The sequence below is a fragment of the Diaphorina citri genome, unplaced genomic scaffold (assembly GCF_000475195.1).
Source record: "Diaphorina citri unplaced genomic scaffold, Diaci psyllid genome assembly version 1.1 scaffold43, whole genome shotgun sequence".
NCBI classification, from domain to species: Eukaryota; Metazoa; Arthropoda; class Insecta; order Hemiptera; family Psyllidae; genus Diaphorina; species Diaphorina citri.
The window spans coordinates 226,533-247,062 of record NW_007377480.1 but is presented as its reverse complement, the minus strand read 5'-3'; the positions used below and the strand labels follow the sequence as shown (position 1 = coordinate 247,062).

At 37.5% G+C, this 20,530-nt stretch overlaps 1 protein-coding gene across 1 annotated transcript in view; it reads right to left on the bottom strand.

The window, feature by feature from the left end:
- Positions 1-10,223, bottom strand: part of LOC103514401 (protein unc-79 homolog) — a 28,545-nt gene extending 18,322 nt beyond the window's left edge. The window contains exons 1-7 of the mRNA XM_026827065.1: positions 10,133-10,223; positions 9,915-10,034; positions 8,223-8,471; positions 4,648-4,966; positions 4,281-4,404; positions 4,037-4,154; positions 3,665-3,810 (exon numbers count right to left, since the gene is read on the bottom strand). Coding sequence (XP_026682866.1) covers positions 3,665-3,810; positions 4,037-4,154; positions 4,281-4,404; positions 4,648-4,966; positions 8,223-8,471; positions 9,915-10,034; positions 10,133-10,223 — 1,167 coding nt within the window. The remainder of the gene's footprint in view (positions 1-3,664; positions 3,811-4,036; positions 4,155-4,280; positions 4,405-4,647; positions 4,967-8,222; positions 8,472-9,914; positions 10,035-10,132) is intronic.
- Between the last annotated feature and the right edge of the window lie 10,307 nt (positions 10,224-20,530).

Sequence of the window (20,530 nt, the reverse complement as noted above, 5' to 3'; positions counted from 1 at the left end):
AAATTAACGTTCGAATTTCGAAACTAAAAGAGCATGCCAAGGTAAAACATTATTAGCAAAGAGTAGGTACGTACTTATTTAGGTTGGGTGACTTTCTATGTTCTGCCCATCCTCAAAGTATGATGGGTTTTCTTGATTTGTGTCTTGCTTCGTAGGTTCAAACTGTCAAAATCATACAAAATTACCTGTCTTATTGTCCAATGTCCGGGTTGGGTCTTCCTGTCTTTGCACATTTGTTTTTAGAGGAAACTAATTGTACAAATGACACTTACCTACAGAATTAGGACTAATAAATACATCTAAGAATAATAGGTATTATTCCCTGACCAAGTACCACCTTTGTTCCAAGAATAACAAAGAAAAGAATGGTGCCATAGAAGGACGAAACACCATACCCTGAACCGTGACTCCAGCATAATTATGATGGGAAACATTTCCCTCCTCATAAAAAATAAAGCTTTCTAGGTAAGTGTTTAACTGTACCTTTCTTAACTTTAGAATAAGAGTACTTCCAGATATACCTTCAGAATCTGATGAATGAACTGGAGTTGTTGAGGAAGCTCCTCCAGGTTGAACTTAAAATTTCCGGCCGATGTTTGCCACACATCGTCATCCAAAGGTTCTGGATTTTCCTCCGGGTCCAAATGAGGCTCGTTGTCACTCTTACGGGACCTCTTGCTGTCTTCCCCATCAGATAGGGTGACGGACCGGGGCATGTTTTGAGGAATGGATCCCCTGTCGTGAGAGAGAATGGGAGCGAGGTCTAGCTGCTCCACGACCGTTTCTACTGTGGCCGTCATTATCACATTTCACGCTGACAAACGAATGGTACCCAATCGTCTGAAAAATAAGGAATAGAATCGTCATATCGGTAAGTTACCGAGGCAGCTTTTTGGTTGTAGGGTATTTAGGAACACAAGTATTCCTAGGAATTGGAAAATATAGTTTTCAAAGTAGAATTTAGAGACCTTGTTTGTTTACCCAAAGTAGATTTGGAGAGTACTCACTTGTGAACCTTGGTGGGGCTCCTCTGCGCTCGAACAGACTGGAATTGAAGGTGGGCCAGTAGTAAAAGAGCAGCTTGGCCGCACTTGCTCTTGCGGCAAATGTGCCGTATGCGACGTCATTATCTGTGAAGCAATAACACATGGAATATAACTACTGTTGCGTCTCTACTGAAAAACCTTACTTAGAAAAGATTCACTAGATTACAACATAAAAGTTTTCTACAATACTCATCTGTAGTCATCAGCAACGTTTTAAGACCTAGGTAATCTAAATAGTGCACATAATGTGTTGTAAGACTTGTATGGGAATCTAAGGAGTGGTTGGACGGGCTTCTTTGAGTAGACTGAAAAAGTATGCAGGTTATACACTTAGGTATGTACGTAGGTACGTACCGACTTGATTCTTTAATAAAATTACTTATTGAAGACTGAAACTTGTCTGATTTCCATAACAATGTAAACTGTAAAGTCAAGAATCTACTGCATTGGCAATACAAATTGGGTAAGATGATTTGAAAAAGACACTTTCAAGGTTTAAATATTACAAAATTAAACTTCCAGGTGACTTATTGCCTTTACACAATAAAGTCTTGTTAGACTGGGACTGACTAATATATCATCCTGGACCTGCCTAATACGAATCTTACACCTACTAATATCGAAACCTGCGTATTTTTCTTCCTTTGAGAAACCTACCTGACTATGGACTCGACAAGGTACGTCTGCATCTCAGCGTTCATGCTCCAAGCGTTAGGCAGACAGGTGTGAATTATATGATCACCGCCTCGCTTATTATTGTGCCGAGAGTTATGACATTGGCGACAGTAACGTATTGGTCGATAAACATTGTAGCTAGCGCACTCTGTGGAGAAGCAGAGAGCCACAACGCTCTTATCCGTCGACCGACAGCCCTGTAAAATGAGAAAACCATACTTAGTAGGAGTAGATAACCATACTTGAAGAAATCAGTGAGTATCTGTGTACAATAGTAAATAGTTCATCACAAGTGGTCGAATTTTTGTGTTGGAAAATATAGGTAGTGTTTCTGTTTGAACTATCGGTAGAGTTATTGTCTTGTACTCGCTTTTCTCTATATTTAGATTTCCCCGTGAGAGATTTTTGATTGATTAATCCCAGGTTAGCTTAATTCCTTCTTTCCAAAAGAGGAAATTGTATTTGCTTTCGCTTCCTCTGTTTCCAACTTTACCTTGTTTTCACAGGACACCGAAACTTGCTGCAGAGGATGAAGGATGTCATGGAATACTTGATTGGGATGCTCTCGATGAATTTCGTTGGCACATTCAATACACAAGTACAAAGGTGGTGGCTTGTTTGTGGCAAATGTTATTGACAAGCTGGGATCGAAACAGACTTTGGCCGCTTCGGCAGAGGACTGTTGTGGTTCTAGAGATAGAGCGATCAGTGTGTGAACTATGAAATGTGAACTGTGAATGGATCTCGTTCTTATAATATAAGATAGATGTTTCTGAATTATTGGTAGAGCTATTGTCTTGTACTCGCTTTTTTCTCTATTTAGATTTCCCCGTGAGAGATTTTTGGTAGATTAATGCCAGGTTAGCTCAATTTCTTCTTTCCAAAAGAGGAAATTGTATTTGCTTTCGCTTCCTCTGTTTCCAACTTTACCTTGTTTTCACAGGACACCGAAACTTGCTGCAGAGGATGAAGGATGTCATGGAATACTTGATTGGGATGCTCTCGATGAATTTCGTTGGCACATTCAATACACAAGTACAAAGGTGGTGGCTTGTTCGTGGCAAATGTTATTGACAAGCTGGGATCGAAACAGACTTTGGCCGCTTCGGCAGAGGATTTAGGACGACCGTTTCCATTCAGACACATTTCACGCTGACAAACGAATGGTACCCAATCGTCTGAAAAATAAGGAATAGAATCGTCATATCGGTAAGTTACCGAGGCAGCTTTCAAGAGTTTTTGGTTGTAGGGTATGTAGGAATACGTGTATTCCTATTAATTGGAAAATATAGTTTTCAAAGTAGAATTTAGAGACCTTGTTCGTTTACCCAAAGTAGGTTTGGAGAGTACTCACTTGTGAACCTTGGTGGGGCTCCTCTGCGCTCGAACAGACTGGAATTGAAGGTGGGCCAGTAGTAAAAGAGCAGCTTGGCCGCACTTGCTCTTGCGGCAAATGTGCCGTATGCGATTACACAGAGGATGTCTTTCAGAAGTGTCAGCTTGATTGACATCAGACATTCCAGCACTTGACAATGGTGAGCTGAAATTTGAAACCTTCATATTAGTTAGGACTTAATATAATTTCCAAACTCTTATAATTTTTCGTCGAGATTTGAAAAAGGACTCTGAAACTTTCCAGGTAATTCACAGAATATACTACTGATAGGTACCAAACTTAAGGTTCTTCTGTTATTAATCCCTGATATATGATGACTGGAACTTCTCAGTCTGAATACTCATACAGGTACCTGCTTGAGGATGAGATCACACATAAGGACGCAATTGGTGACTTTCATTTCGATTTCCGTGTGAAATTGAACGCCACTTTGCTTGTTTTTGCCTTCATCGTCCGATAATGGAGAATTGGGTGCAGAGTCATCCTCCATGACAGGAGCTGAAATAGAGAATTAAAATAAATTTATATATACCTATGTAAAATGTACCTGCTTGAGGATGAGATCACACATAAGGACGCAATTGGTGACTTTCATTTCGATTTCCGTGTGAAATTGAACGCCACTTTGCTTGCTTTTGCCTTCATCGTCCGATAATGGAGAATTGGGTGCAGAGTCATCCTCCATGACAGGAGCTGAAATAGAAAATTAAAATAAATTTATATATACCTATGTAAAATTGTTTCTTCAAATTAAAGTGATCCCAAGGGCAAGGAAAACCTAGACCCTTGACAAATGGAGTGTGTTGGTGTCTAGAGTCTTGAATCTCTGGTTTCTTGATTTCACTGTTATTTTTTCCAAGTCTGATCGCCTAGTGACTTTTTGTGGGGACTTACATAACAATAAGTAATTTTGACTTACAAATGCTACTCCTTCTCTCAGAATCAGCTTTGGGAACCTCCGTCATGCTAGTGACACCATCTTCGAAAAATGAGAAAAGCAAGTGAAGGGGAATGGCGATTTCCAGAATGGTCAAAATCTGAAACAATATGAAAGGTTCTTTGAAACGTTTTTTTTACTCCTACTGGAATAATATAGGAATTTTCTTAGTAGGCAAAAGGCCCAAGGTGAAGGAAAAATAATTATTTGTGAATCAATTTCTTACCTGTAACCATGATAATGTCTGCTCCACAACCCTTGGGCTGGTCTGTTTGAATCGGATAGCCACAAATTGGTAGATCTTTTTCGCTTCAACGCCCAAAATACTCAGATCTGGATCCAAGAATTTGCTGAAACAAACAAAAATTAAAAAGTAAGTTTCAACTACCTAAACATAATAGCCTAGTGCCCATTTTTCTTAGTGATGAAAGTTGAAATACAACGGAAAAGATATTAAGGCTAAAAAGACACCGTAGTAATAGCCTAGTGCCCATTTTTCTTAGTGATGAAAGTTGAAATACAACGGAAAAGATATTAAGGCTAAAAAGACACCGTAGTCATAGGACTCATAGGTATTATTTTTATTATCTTACCTGAGAAGAAGTTTCAATTCAGACAGTTCTTTTTCAGGAACATCTTTGACAATGGCTTCCAACCAATATGGCATCACATGGTCCCAAATCTCCAGCGTATACGTTGTGTAGGGGACCAGACAGAAAAATCGATTCAGTCCATTCTTCAAATGGGATGTTCTCGACACCAGCATGTCCCAGTGACCACCGACTTTGGCGTACTCTGGTGGATGAGGCAGGAGACAGGAGACGAAAACGTCGAAATGGGACTTGCAAATGTCAGCCATCCACTCGCACACGTAATCTTTCTTGAGCCGTTCCAATGTGCATTCACCAAGCTCTGAAATGCGTGTGACATAGTACAAATTACGTATATGAGGTAAGTTGAACTTGACAATAATGAAAAATCGGAAAGTACTGCCATTCGAAATGTAATTTACTTGTACGTAAGATTTACGAGTAATTGAATAATTTGTGGACCAACTTCGATACCTAAAGAAGTACATATCTTTGGGAACTTCTCCCCAAGTTCATGCCCGACCATTTCAAGGTGCGTCCAAACATAGTCGACGGTCATCGATCGATGGCCGCCGACAATGTGTGGACACCGCGCACCGTTAGGAATAATTAAAATTCTGATCTTACCATCAAAAGAATACGCCATGGAACTGGAATAGTTCCATGGATGATCCGGGACTCATAGTCATGAAGGTTCCTGACCTTTGCCGTGACTGGAATCAAAATAAATAATTGACAGTTGTTGACAAAATCTGGAAGAAAGTGGGTTTCAAAATGGACGGCGGCTTGGTGTCGCCTTGTGTCTAAGGACCGTCACTAAACTTATATCTAGGACTTGACAGATAATCGTCACACATTCTCCGTCGTTGTAATCTTTTTGAAATTCCGTATTATTCGATTCACTCATTAGCTAATGAGTCTAATGACTAATATCAAAGGCTGTAAATTTAATGTCCTTCGCATCTACAACCGAGACCTAGTTATGCCTTTTGCGATTTCCTTATCTAATGAAATACCTAATACTTACAAGCAGAGGCCAAAGTACTCATCCTTGAGGTAGTAATTTTGATTGATTTTATTTGAACCGTTTAAAAGAAGAAAATGTTCGGTTATTTGGGATTTAGGGTTGCTTGTGCAAACAACTGACTTCAAATGATCACTCATTAATGTTGATTCTTAAATCATGAAAATTCCTTTGCAATGTCAAATACTATTTACTAAATTAACTCACTCTTGATTTAAAAACAAATTATTTAAATAAGTGTCTAAAATAATAGGTAACAAATGATCTATTTATTATTATTTTTATTATTTCTTCATTAACTGTTCAAATAATTTACGTCTCAATTATTATTTTCTTAGTTTATTACGCATACAAATCACAGATGATTCTGCTCCAAGTCAACACCACGTACTCTAAATGGGAGCGGACGGCACATATATAAACGTGAAAAAATTTCAGTCCAAACTGTCAAACGAATTTCATGTGATCTAAATATACTACTGGAAAGCTAGCGGAAAAGAAAAGGCAATATAACAGATTTGTTAAAAACGTAGAAAGGTAATTCTTACAAAAAATGTTTCGCAAAAAAATTTCGAGAGGCAAAGCAGCAGCACGAAAGAGCGTTTGTGGAGATGAAATCAATATGAAAAGAAAGAGGAAGAGAAAGTGAAGCTGTGAAGAGCTGAGGAAAATGATGCATTCAGGGAATGGTGCGGATGCTGCAAAAGAGTGTTCGCTACTCCCCTCTGGCGGAATTTTCTGAAATTTGAATTTTCTGGGCACAATGACGTAGTTTTCAATTAATATTTATTGTATTGATAAAACTCATTACATACAATTTACATAGGTATTACATTTGATATTAAAAAAAAAAAATAATAAAATAAAAAAAAAATAAAAAAATAAAAAAGAGGGGGGGATGAATAAATGCCTACCTACCTACCTACATCTACATATATTAGTTATTGTAAAGAATATTTTTTAAAGTTTTTAAGACTTGATTATATGGGACAGATAGGTCTATGTCAATGGCATCTGAATGGTATTTGTTATACTCAGTAAGAGCTCTATAGATCGGAGACAGATTGGAGTGTGAGGATCGAGGTATAGCAAAAAATTCGTAGAGTTCATTGCTTCTAATTCTCGTACAGGGAACACGATAGCAAATGTCATTCACCAGATCCATCGAGTCTATACTGTCATGAATGACTTTTTGCAGGAATTGAAGTTGTATAAGTTTATGTCTAGACTCGATGGATGGCAAGCACAAATGCTCACGCAAATCCCTGTACGAGATTGGATTAGGGTATACAGGGTAGAAGCCATTCAGCTTGAAAAAGCGACGACGACAGAAAGCAGCCTGCACAGAATCAATCAGTGAGATCTTAGATTTGGTGCTTGGCATCCAGACTACAGATGCATAGATAAGTTTGGAAAGGACAAGAGATTGGAAAAGGAGGAGGTAAGATTCAGGATCGTCAGTAGGTTGTAAAGTTCTCATGATGAATCCTAGGGTTTTGAAGGCTGATTGGACAATGTTGGCTATATGAGGATTAAAAGACATGTTTTGAGAAAAGGTTACTCCTAGATCTTTTTTGTTTGAGACTGACTTAATGGAAACATTGTTTATTATGTAGGAAGATGGATGAAGATATTTTCTTCTGCTAAATATGAGGAGTTCACATTTTTCGGGAGAGAAGGAAAGTTTATTTTCATTAAGCCATTTCTGTATCTGATCAAGATCAGTTTGAAGGAGAAAGGAATCATGGGGGGTACAGATAGGTCGATAGATTTTGAGGTCATCAGCATATAGAAGATAAGAGGAGTGTCCAAATGTTTGATTTTAGATGACCTTTTGTCGACATAGGTACTTTCAAAAATTTACTTTTCTACTTTCCAATGCAGAACTATTTGCATGCCTAAATTTTAGACATGATATTATTACTTTATTTATGTATGTGCCGTTTTGATTAATTACAGCAAGAAAATACGAAAACCGTGATCACTTTGCTCATCAATCAGTATCCGGTCTCATTATGATTATATTTGAGTTTTCCAAAGACACCGGTAAGTATCAGTTTAGTTATTAATCTGTATTAATATTCAGACTGAGAAGTTCCAGTCATCATATATCAGGAATTAATAACAGAAGAACCTTAAGTTTGGTACCTATCAGTAGTATATTCTGTGAATTACCTGGAAAGTTTTAGAGTCCTTTTTCAAATCTCGACGAAAAATTATAAGAGTTTGGAAATTTTATTAAGTCTTAACTAATATGAAGGTTTCAATACTTGCAAATGTCAGCCATCCACTCGCACACGTAATCTTTCTTGAGCCGTTCCAATGTGCATTCACCAAGCTCTGAAATGCGTGTGACGTGGTACAAATTATGAGGTAAGTGGAACAATTACTTGACAATAATGAAAGTACTACCATTCGAAATGTCATTTACTTGCAAGCAAGATTTACGAGTAGTTGAACAATTTCTGGATCAACTTCTCCATAAAGTGCATATCTTTGGGAACTTCTCTCCAAGTTCAATGTGCGACCATTTTAGGAATAATTCAGATCTTACCATCAAAAGAATACGCAGTTACATGAAACCAATGGAACAACATGGACAGCAATCTCCCAAGAACATGTGTTGGGGTATCAGGTGAAGGTTTGCACAGTCCAACCAATAACCACACACCGAACCTGCCCATGAGTTGTCTCTCCTCCAGGGGAATCGCTTTAGACCGCTCCATTTCTTCTTTGAACTGTGCCGCTTTCATTTGAATCTCAGTCATGTCCTTGTGAGCTTCGGGTGTGGTTGGACCAAATTATTTAAATAAGTGTCTAAAATAATATGTAACAAATGATTTATTTATTATTATTTTTATTATTTCTTCATTAACTGTTCAAATAATTTACGTCTCAATTATTATTTTCTTAGTTTATTACGCATACAAATCACAGATGATTCTGCTCCAAGTCAACACCAGGTACTCTATCCAATATAAAGGCCAAAAGGGAGCGGACGGCACATATAAACGTAAAAAAATTCAGTCCAAACTGTCAAACGAATTTCATGTGATCTAAATATACTACTGAAAAGCTAGCGGAAAAATAGGCAATATAACAGATTTTTTAAAAACGGAGGAAGGTGATTCTTACAAAAAATGTTTCGCAAAAAAATTTCGAGAGGCAAAGCAGCAGCACGAAAGAGCGTTTGTGGAGATGAAATCAATATGAAAAGAAAGAGGAAGAGAAAGTGAAGCTGTGAAGAGCTGAGGAAAATGATGCATTCAGGGAATGGTGCGGATGCTGCAAAAGAGTGTTCGCTACTCCCCTCTGGCGGAATTTTCTGAAATTTGAATTTTCTGGGCACAATGACGTAGTTGGGAGTTCCTTCTGAAGTTCATAGATGGCAGGTAAAATATGAGGTTGTGGTCCTGGGACCAAGTGGACCCTATTATTAGCAGATTAGTTATTAGATCCTAATTTGAAATCTATCTTGGTAGAGTAGTGATCAAGTCCTGGTAATCAGGAGTTGAATTAGTGATGATAATAATAATCACCTATACTTACTTTCATTTTGGGTTACTACTAGAAGTACAAGGTCTTGTTAGACTTAAAAAAAAAAAATGACACACTCGTAGGTATTTACCTATTTATACTGTAGGCTAAGATTAAAAAGTTCTCTTACATATGTGAACAGTTTTAAAAAGGCCACATTTATATACAACAATAATAATATTGACTATAAGTGGATGGCAATGGCGTATAAAGCGGCGCGGCGAAAGCAAGTTGAATGCACCATTTCTCAATGGTTCTCTGAAGTTAAGCAAAGTTGCACGTGGTTGCTAGCTTTTCACGGCATTTAGGCTGGGTGAGGTTATTGTGAATAGGCGGGTAGCTTGTCTCTGAATGGAGAGAGTAAACCCCCTAATAGATTCCTACATTACCTATCTAGTTCTTATAACTCATAAACTATCTATACCATTTCTGCATTTCTCAATGGTTCTCTGAAGTTAAGCAAAGTTGCACGTGGTTGCTGGCTTTTCACGGCATTTAGGCTGGGTGAGGTTATTGTGAATAGGCGGGTAGCTTGTCTCCGAATGGAGAGAATAAACCCCCTAATAGATTCCTACATTACCTATCTAGTCCTTATAACCCATAAACTATCTATCAGTAGGTGTACCCGTTATACAGTGACGTTGAACCATAAAAAAGGATATACGAGTACAAAGAGGATAATAGATGTAATCGAAAAAGTGCAACTTACTGAGGAGTATTTGGGAGAAATAGCGCACATTGTTAGCGGTGTCAATCCCTGATGGAACTGGAATAGTTCCATGGATGATCCGGGACTCATAGTCATGAAGGTTCCTGACCTTTGCCGTGACTGGAATCAAAATAAATAAATGACAGTTGTTGACAAAATCTGGAGGAAAGTGGGTTTCAAAATGGTCGGCGGCTTGGTGTCGCCTTGTGTCTAAGGACCGTCACTAAACTTATATCTAGGACAGATAATCGTCACATCTTCTCCGTCGTTGTAATCTTTTTGAAATTCCGTATTATTCGATTCACTCATTAGCTAATGAGTCTAATGACTAATATCAAAGGCTGTAAATGTCCTTCGCATCTACAACCGAGACCTAGTTATGCCTTTTGTAACTGTAAACGGTCGAAAATTCCATTTTTATTTTCCGTTCAAATGAAAGAGTTCAAAGATGTGTGACGTCAGACTTCAGGCAGTTGTCTTTTTCGTCCGCTCTTTGACTTAGAAACTTCACCCAAGTAAGCGCAACTGTTCAATTTAGGGTTTTGACACAAACCAAGCGTTTTTTATTCTTTTCTTTTTGTCTTCGCAAAAATTGAGGACACGTGATTGAATTTATTAAATTCTGGAAAGGGAGGATCATATCTGAAAATCTAAAATATTGATCGGTACCAGAATCTCATTATTTGCTGACGGGAAAATGCTGATCCCGCAAAGATGTGTGACGTCAGACTTCAGGCAGTTGTCTTTTTCGTCCGCTCTTTGACTTAGAAACTTCACCCAAGTAAGCGCAACTGTTCTATTTAGGGTTTTGACACAAACCAAGCTTTTTTTTTGTATTCGCAAAAATTGAGGACACGTGATTGAATTTATTAAATTTTGGAAAGGGAGGATCATATCTGAAAATCTAAAATATTGATCGGTACCAGAATCTCATTATTTGCTGACGAGAAAATGCTGATCCCATGTCAACACCCAGTGTCAACGCATGTTACCGCTGGAATTTGAGAACAGCTTCAGGTTTTTATATTTTATTATGTTTCAAACAAGCTGAAGGTTTTGAATTTGATAGCTTGAACGCGTCACTTTTGTCTCCGAAATTTTCAAGAAGCTTCAAGTTTCAAAAGCTTTAACAAGAGATAAGTAAATCTTCTGAGAGGGAAAAAATTCATAGAACCTAACACAAGGAGATGAAATTTAATTTTGAATTATGAACATTATTTATTGTTTTGTAATGTCAGAACCACCTACACATACATAATAAGAAGGTTGGTATCTCAAGCAGTCCAAAATATAAATATCCGAAAATGGGTAGGCATATCCGTTGGGTCCCCAAAAAAGTATTTTTTAGCCCTTGAACAATATTTAAAGAGGAAGTTTTGCGATAAAATTGCAGAAGTTTGAATTCCGAAAGTTTCAACCTTCCAAAACACTTTTTCCTTCTCCCCCACGAGAAGGAAAAATTAAAAAGTCAGTAGCTTTTCATTGGAATTCTAAAATTATACAATTAATGTGGACACCCCGTTGAGAAAGCGGAAAATTGAAGCCAAACCTTGGAACAATCGTTTGAAAGTTTTTTATTCTTCCGGTACTGTATTAAAACGTCACAAAAAAAACCCTTTTTTGTAAGGAAAAATATTTTAATCTGGAAGGCGCAAAAAAGAAGTAACCCTACTGAGACTACTGACTTTTTTAACTTTTCTCTACATGAACATTAATATGCAATATATGTACAAAAAAGAACATGGGATTCCGAATGTAATTTAAATGAGAGTGTTCCGCTGTTCCCACAACTTAAGACACGATTTTTTTTTTCCGAATGACACAAAATGTCCTTTTAGGCAATGTAATTTAAATGAGAGCGTTCCCACTTACACACGACACGATTTTTTTCCCCGAACCACAAAAGGGAACAGGCCTTAACCGGATGTGTGTTCAGGGTTAAAGAACAAAGGCCGGACACAATGAAGCGGGATATTAAACGTTAAGGTCTATTAACCTCTGTAGTAATTGGTGTCTCATTTATTTTGATGCGAACTTTTGCCTCCTGTAAATTAGGACATTTACCGCCCACCTGTTTTCCTTCTTACTCCCACGTTAAAGTGAACTATCTTCCCACATCCAGGTAACTAATGCTACTGTTGAGTATTTTTAAGCCTCTATCTGAAATATTATGGATGTAAAAAAGTAAAAATATCTATTTCTAACTAATTAATGTTTTCTGGGTAACTCTTCGTAAAAACCCTCCTCCGTGCAATAATTACAAAATACATTTACGTAGTAGTTGAGTACTTAATGTAGGTGTTCCCCCTTGTTCATAGTGCTTCAATTTGAAGTACTTACCTATAGGCCGGAGTGTCGAACTATTGTAAAACTGCCTACGCGCAAGAAATAAGACTTACTTTCATTTTGGGTTAATACTACTAGCAGTACAAGGTCTTGTTAGACTTAAAAAAAAAAAAAAAAAATATGACACACTCGTAGGTATTTACCTATTTATACTGTAGGCTAAGATTAAAAAGTTCTCTTATGTGAACAGTTTTAAAAAGGCCTCATTTATTTACAACAATAATAATACTGACTATTAGTGGATGGCAGTGGCGTATAACTAACTAATGCTACTGTTGAGTATTTTTAAGCCTCTATCTGAAATATTATGGATGTAAAAAAGTAAAAATATCTATTTCTAACTAATTAACGTTTTCTGGGTAACTCTTCGTAAAAACCCTCCTCCGTGCAATAATTACAAAATACATTTACGTAGTAGTTGGGTACTTAACGTAGGTGTTCTCTTATTTCTGCAGTACGTGGGTTACTAGAATTCCCCCTTGTTCATAGTGCTTCAATTTGAAAGTACTTACCTATAAGCCGGAGTGTCGAACTATTGTAAAACTGCCTACGCGCAAGAAATAACGCATAAAGGAGGCAATTCGTATTATTTCAAGAATCTATCAGAACTCAGAAGAATAACTGATCATCGCATGTGAATTCTTGGTTCAGTATGTGATCTTTTAAATCAGCTTTTCTCAAAAACGTTTATTTCTTTGTTCACAGGTTCTCCTCACGGTTTCTGTGAATACTCCCCTCAGTTCTTGTCAGATCGGTGCATCTTGACCTCAGAAGTTCACCCCCGGTACACATCTAGAATTGCGTCTTAGGAGTCCCTTCCTTCAAAAATAGAATGACTTTTCTCTATGGCACGTAAGTTATTCATCATTTTCTCGAAATAGAAAGTTCAAAATTTTCAATTTTCACAAGAGCAGCAAAGCACTCTTTTCTCACAGAAACTCAAGTATAGTTTCTCCCCCGATTCTTTACCATTTTCTCAAGATAAAGGGAGCTTTTTTCTGACAACGTACGTATATCACGTTTTACTCCAAAAAATGTCACACTTTTCAAGCAGCAAAGCACTCTTTTCTCACAGAAACTCAAGTATAGTTTCTCCCCCGATTCTTTACCATTTTCTCAAGATAAAGGGAGCTTTTTCTGACAACGTACGTATATCACGTTTTACTCCAAAAAATGTCACACTTTTCATTTTTTTTTTTTAATTTATGCCATACTACTGTGGATTATATTCATTGATAAAATTCCACTTTTTATAGTCAAGTCACGCGCGCTCTCCCTCAGAAAAATCACGTGATGAAACTTTTTTTTTTCGTTTATAAATGAGACTGGGTTTAATAAATTGATTTCAGTTTTTCCAATCTTATAATCCACCTAATTCCAAAAGGAAGGACTTTCATAGGCAGCTTGTTTGCAACAAGCTTACACAATCAGGTAATGTTTTGGTCCCCAGTCCTGATAGAATACCAATCCAGATTCTATTCCGATTTTAGATCAAGCAAGGACTTTCATAGGCAGCTTGTTTGCAACAAGCTTACACAATCAGGTAATGTTTTGGTCCCCAGTCCTGATAGAATACCAATCCAGAATCTCTTCCGATTTTAGATCAAGTTAAGATACCACATAATCTTCTTTGGTCATGTGATTTTCTCACCTTTAGGTTGCATTAATTTCTCGATTTTTATCAATTTTCAGAAATGCCTAAAAATACAATAAAAATATCATCTAGGACAAAAAAATTTCACAAGGGTGTTACCAATAAGAAGATAAACGCTCTCATTCCTTGAACAATTCAAAAAACAATACCTGTCAAATAAATTTTCACACCTCACACCACCTCTCGGTGTTATTTTCACTATGGAAGTATAATAGGGAAAGACATGAAAGAATGATATAGGAAACGAAACTTTTGCCGTTTTATTTATTCCTCCGCTTTCAACCCAATTTGAATGGTAATGTCACACGTAGGTAAATAAACACCTTTGATGGAAAATTCAATGGGTGTCGCTGACGTACGTGTATTATCGAGTACTATAGAGATGGCATAGTTATTTATAATGTGGGGAAATGTTCTGACAGTCAGTTAGTTACTTGAAATAGACTGCGGATATTCGAATCGTCAGAAAACGCGAAGTTTAAAAAGGGTAAGGGCGTTTGAAATTCTTCATTGAAAGTTTCTTCAAGTACGAGTAGAACTTATTCTTTTGAAAAGTTAAAGAGCGGTGAAATATACATATTTCATTTTGATTTATCTCTTAACACCAAAGACATTTATGGCCAGGGCCACAATTAGGGTTTAAACTCGGTTTAAGTTCAACTCTTGTATTACTGGGGCAATCTGATTGGCTGAAAAGTTTGAAATCAACTAATCAGATTGCTCAGGTAATCCAAGAGTTAAACTTACCGAGTTTAAACGCTAAAGTGACCCCTGCCTCAAGACATAACTCTTTTTGGAAGAGAAGGTCAAGTAGCAAAAGCTTTCAACTTTCAAGTAGAACGAGTATCGAACTATCGATCAATTGGAATGTTGCCAGCGGCGACAGCACGTTGAATACACCAGGTCCTACCGGTTCAATGAAGTTAACGTTGCGCGTGGTTGGTAGTTGGCATCCGTGTAGATTCGTAGAAGCTTAACTCATCCTTTAGGGCTGTCTGCCCCTACACCTAAGCCTCTGAGTAGGCTTTTGGTGTATGGAGTTAAGCTGCTATCCCGGGTATCTGGCCTTTTATAGGTCCTTTTCCTAGCTGTGAATTAGAACAGTTCTTTCCTGTTTTTATCTAATTAGGTATTATTTTTATTTCGAATACTGTCTTATGATGTATACTCTCTAGGTAATATTAAATTTTGGTTTGGACATCCAGGTGGTTAGATTTTGAGTTACCCAATTTAGGATTGGCCAATCTTGTTGCTAACAGGGAAGAAAACATCCAGGTGGTTAGATTTTGAGTTACCCAATTTAGGATTGGCCAATCTTGTTGCTAACAGGGAAGAAAAAGAAGAAGAAGAAGAAGAAGAAGAAGAAGAAGAAGAAGAAGAAGAAGAAGAAGAAGAAGAAGAAGTGGCAGAAGAAGAATTGGACTGTACTATTTTGTACGAGTAGAGGCCATGTAAGGAAGTTTTGGACCTCTCTAAAATGGTGCACCAAATGGTATTGGCTTGATCTCTCTCTCCCTCCTTCTCTCTTGAGAAGAAGTGGCAGAAGAAGAATTGGACTGTACTATTTTGTACGAGTAGAGGCCATGTAAGGAAGTTTTGGACCTCTCTAAAATGGTGGGCCAAATGGTATTGGCTTGATCTCTCTCTCCCTCCTTCTCTCTTCCTCTCTCCTATTTTTCTCTTGAAACATAGAGTAGGGAGTCGGTATAGTGTCGTTTTTAGCTTCAAGTTATTTTCGTACGTCTTTCTCAATAATCTTGATTAAAAAATCCTTACGAGTTCAATGAAGTACAGATCAGATATCACTTTCATTGTTTTCTGATCTCCCTTTGTTCTGTCGTCGTCGTCTTCTTCCTCCTCCTCCTCCTCTGCTTCTTCTTCTTCTCCTCTTCCTCCGTCTTCTTCTCCTCTTCCATATTGGTCGCCCCCTCCTCCTCCTCCTTCTTCTTCTTAATGAAGTACAGATCAGATATCACTTTCATTGTTTTCTGATCTCCCTTTGTTCTGTCGTCGTCGTCTTCTTCCTCCTCCTCCTCCTCTTCTTCTTCTTCTTCTTCTCCTCTTCCTCCGTCTTCTTCTCCTCTTCCATATTGGTCGCCCCCTCCTCCTCCTCCTCCTCCTCCTCCTCCTCCTTCTTCTTCTTAGAAGCTTTGACCTCCCCCCATTTAACATGGGTAATGTATTCGAAACTGTACTGTGTAATCCAAGGACTGTTATCAGTCTTCACGACCCTGATTTCACAAAGGCCATGTGTGATCTTGAGATTAAATCATGTGACTGTACTGTGTAATCCAAGGACTGTTATCAGTCTTCACGACCCTGATTTCACAAAGGCCATGTGTGATCTTGAGATTAAATCATGTGTGATCTTGAGATTAAATGGTAACAATTCGTAGAATCTATGTCCTTCTAGCTGTTCTTTTTCATTTTAGCTTCCCTCCTGAAATTTGACGACGTAAAAAAAAGTAGAAGCTAGAATCACCGAAAAATCAAGTGGGAAGGAAACCCAGAGTAAATTGGAAAAAAGTAAGCACCAAAGAACGTTTGCCTCAGGAATCTCAGGATGAAGTAATCAGGAGTCTTTTTTGAAGGCAAATCAAAAGTTTTCAAGTGATCTTGAGATTAAATGGTAACAATTCGTAGAATCTATGTCCTTCTAGCTGTTCTTTTTCATTTTAGCTTCCCTCCTGAAATTTGACAACGTAAAAAAAAGTAGAAGCTAGAAACACCGAAAAATCAAGTGGGAAGGAAACCGAGAGTAAATTGGAAAAAAGTAAGCACCAAAGAACGTTTGCCTCAGGAATCTCAGGATGAAGTAATCAGAAGTCTTTTTTGAAGGCAAATCAAAAGTTTTCAACAAGGCGAGCAAATTTATGCAAATTTCAACAAACTCCTTTGTGAAGAAAGTTTTCGGAAGTTTGGGAAACTTCAAAAGACGTTCTGCCTGACACGTTCCTATTCCGAAAGTTACAGGTGGACAACCCCTCTGAAGTGATGCTGAAAGCTGGAAGTTGTTTCTTGTTTCATATTTTCTCACAACGGAAAGGATGTTTTCCAGATAATAATAATATGCTGTCTAGATTCAAATTTTGACTTAGACGTTAACCTCATAAGTAGATAGGTAGGTACCTACATATCTAATAAAATGTAGACAGATGTACATATCCTGGTGGGTGTCCATCTGTGCAATCGCGTGTTGAAAGCTGGAAGTTGTTTCTAATTTAAATTTAAATGATGTTATTCAGTCTCTTGATTTGAAAAATACTTTCATGTTTGAAAAGTTTGCTCTTTTCTAATTCAAAGTGAGAAACAAGTAACATTCTGACTGTAAGATGGAGTACAGTAGTTAGGGAATTCTTTCGCCTTTGACAGGTACCAACTAATGTACCACCGATAGTGTCACTTTCAATTTTATTTTGTAATAAGAACCTTAACACTTTTTGACCGAACGATAGTGAGGTCAATGTTTCGACCAATTTGCATTTGGTTTAGATGTTTGTTTTTTATTTATTTGTTTGGATGTTCCGCTGTAAGACCCCAATTCTTAAAAACGGGAAAGTTTACATAAAACATGAAAATCGTATCTATTATTACACTAACAGGCGTTTGTAAGGTAATTTGCATGATTGCGTGAGTAGAAAAATGTTCAGGGTTTCACATACTGATATTGTTTGATGGAAGAAGACATGTTCCCTGCATACCTCTTTCGATGCTTTTCTTGCATAGCGCTCTATTATAGCGGGCCCTTTAGGGCTGTCTGCCCCTACACCTAAGCCTCTGAGTAGGCTTTTGGTGTATGGAGTTAAGCTGCTATCCCGGGTATCTGTGTAGAATTGTAGATGACCATCTGAGTAATCGCAAGCTACTGGATTTTCCTGACCTCACTCAGGCTGTTCGAGGTTCATGTGAGGAGCTGGGCAGCTTGTCGCTTGGGGCCTAATGTATCTCTCGGTTTTCATTCTGAATAATCCAAATATTAGCATGGGCTATAGACCAACATGCTTTTTCGTGGGAACCATCACGCATGCGTCTTCTGATTTTATGGACAACAAAAACGGGAAAGTTTACATAAAACATGAAAATCGTATCTATTATTACACTAACAGGCGTTTGTAAGGTAATTTGCATGATTGCGTGAGTAGAAAAATGTTCAGGGTTTCACATACTTATATTGTTTGATGGAAGAAGACATGTTCCCTGCATACCTCTTTCGATGCTTTTCTTGCATAGCGCTTTATCATAGCGGAGTACATATATAGATGGGTCAGTGTTCTTTTTACCAGCTGATTCAAATCCCAACAAATTTTCCCCATTCCTCCAAAGCTCCACCTCTTTCTAAAACCCACCAAAGGTAGGACCTTTAGTAAGCAATAGAGGAGATGTTGAAATATTGATTAAGTATTTTCAAATCAGATTATTTTGTTACTAGTAGTCTGAGAGTCACATGCTTATGTACGTACCTACTTGTGTGATTATTAGGTACATCTAAATTTGTAGATTTTGTAGGTATTAGAATATACATATTTTATGCAGAGGAGGGAGCAAGGGAGAGAAGAAGAGAGGTGGGCGGACGAAACCAAAAACAATTTCGGAAAAATTCAACCTCTTTGAGAGAGAGGTAATATTTCTCACTTTAAAACCGATTTGTTAAAATGTAATGGTGAAAGGTAGGATATTTTACTGGGGTAGATAATAATCACATCCACCCACAAGCTGTTCCCCACACTTCTCAATCCAAATGAAAGTATGGAACGGAAAGATGAGGAGGAGGGATTTTAATCTAATGATCGTTCTTCCTCACAATGGAGCAGTTGCAAATGGGTAAAAATTAAAAATTATTAATAAATGGTTGATTCCTATGTAAAAAGTTGTGAAAAATCCAAATATCGGGTCAAAACTCCGAAAAAATAACTGTAAACCATAGCGGAGGTACTGGATAGGTAACCCTGTTGAAATTTGTTATGGGGATCATTAGTTGCAAAGCTATTAAAGTGTTCCTCAGAATTCTCTTGTTCCTTCCGAAAAGAGAGGGAAAAAAATCAAACATGCATAGCTAATGAAGAAATTTGTAGAACAAACTTTGATGGGCGAACAAAATTTTAGTGTGATTTTGACTTGAAAGGAGAAACCTCCTAAAAGTTGGTCTGAAGGGAAAAAACTCGTTAAAAGGTCCCAGAAACTTGTGGAAATATAAGTTTATTTGATCCATCAAGCTACCAGAATGGGGGTGAAATTGATCAAGTGGGAAAAAGCTGAAATGTACAAGTATCGCATAGGGTAAGTTTGTTTAGTTTTCAGAATACCAGGATTTCCAAATCACCAATGATTGAAGTTTGAAATTGTTGAAGACCATTTTTGTATTATTATAGCTGAACCCCAATACTTTGGTTCTTTCTTGGTTGATGTATGTACCTACCTCACATGTCGAGTACCTATTCTCTTCAAACCAAATCCTTGGTTCTTTCTTGTTTCATTTACCTGTACATAACTACATATAAATACCTCTCAGAGTCGAGTATATAGGTACTCTTTATAAGAAATCTTGTGTTCTGCGCCATCAGAGAGTCCTTGTTCCTTGTTCGCATCTTAATATCCAATGGGGAAACTTTTCCATCTGAAAAGTAGTAGGAAACTAGGACTGGATTGTAAAATTTTATGACCGAGCTTTACAATAACACCGAGGCAAATGATGCTTGAGCTTTATGGAAAGTTTTCTGAGCTCAATTAGCATAGCAAGAAATGGTTTGCTAAGTGCATTGTTATTTCTAGGCCCTGTTCCATTTACTTTGTTTGAGAATTAGAACAGTGCAAAGTGCAAACTTTACTGTAAAGTAAGCTTTATGGAATAGCTGAATTCCGAAAGTTTCAACCTTCCAAAACACTTTTTCCTTCTCCCCCACGAGAAGGAAAAATTAAAAAGTCAGTAGCTTTTCATTGGAATTCTAAAATTATACAATTAATGTGGACACCCCGTTGAGAAAGCGGAAAATTGAAGCCAAACCTTGGAACAATCGTTTGAAAGTTTTTTATTCTTCCGGTACTGTATTAAAACGTCACAAAAAACCCTTTTTTGTAAGGAAAAATATTTTAATCTGGAAGGCGCAAAAAAGAAGTAACCCTACAGACTCTTTTAACCCTTCTCTACATGAACATTAATATGCAATATACAATACAAGAACATGGGATTCCGAATTTAATTTAAATGAGAGTGTTCCGCTGTTCCCACTACTTAAGACACGATATGTTATGTGCCTAATTAAATTTTGTTCGCTGACTTGAAATAGGAAATGTTGTGGCTTTCTCTGGAAGTCTCGAAATGCACAGTTCCGAAAATACCATAATAGTTTGTAGGTACCTACTACCCGTGTAGTTGCATAAGTGTATGCAATAATTTTAGTTTCGTACAGATATTTTACTCCTACGCGGAAGTTATGTTCAAAATTCAGACTCAGAGAAACTTGCATAGGAAAGTCAGTGTGGTGGCACAATCACGTACAATATGTATCTATATTTTCTTCGCATCCTCAGCTATCTTGAGATTTTTGAACTCAGTGCAGAGGAGATGAAATCTCGTTGTAGGGGTCTTGACTTTCTTGTCTTGGCCTTTTTTATAGGC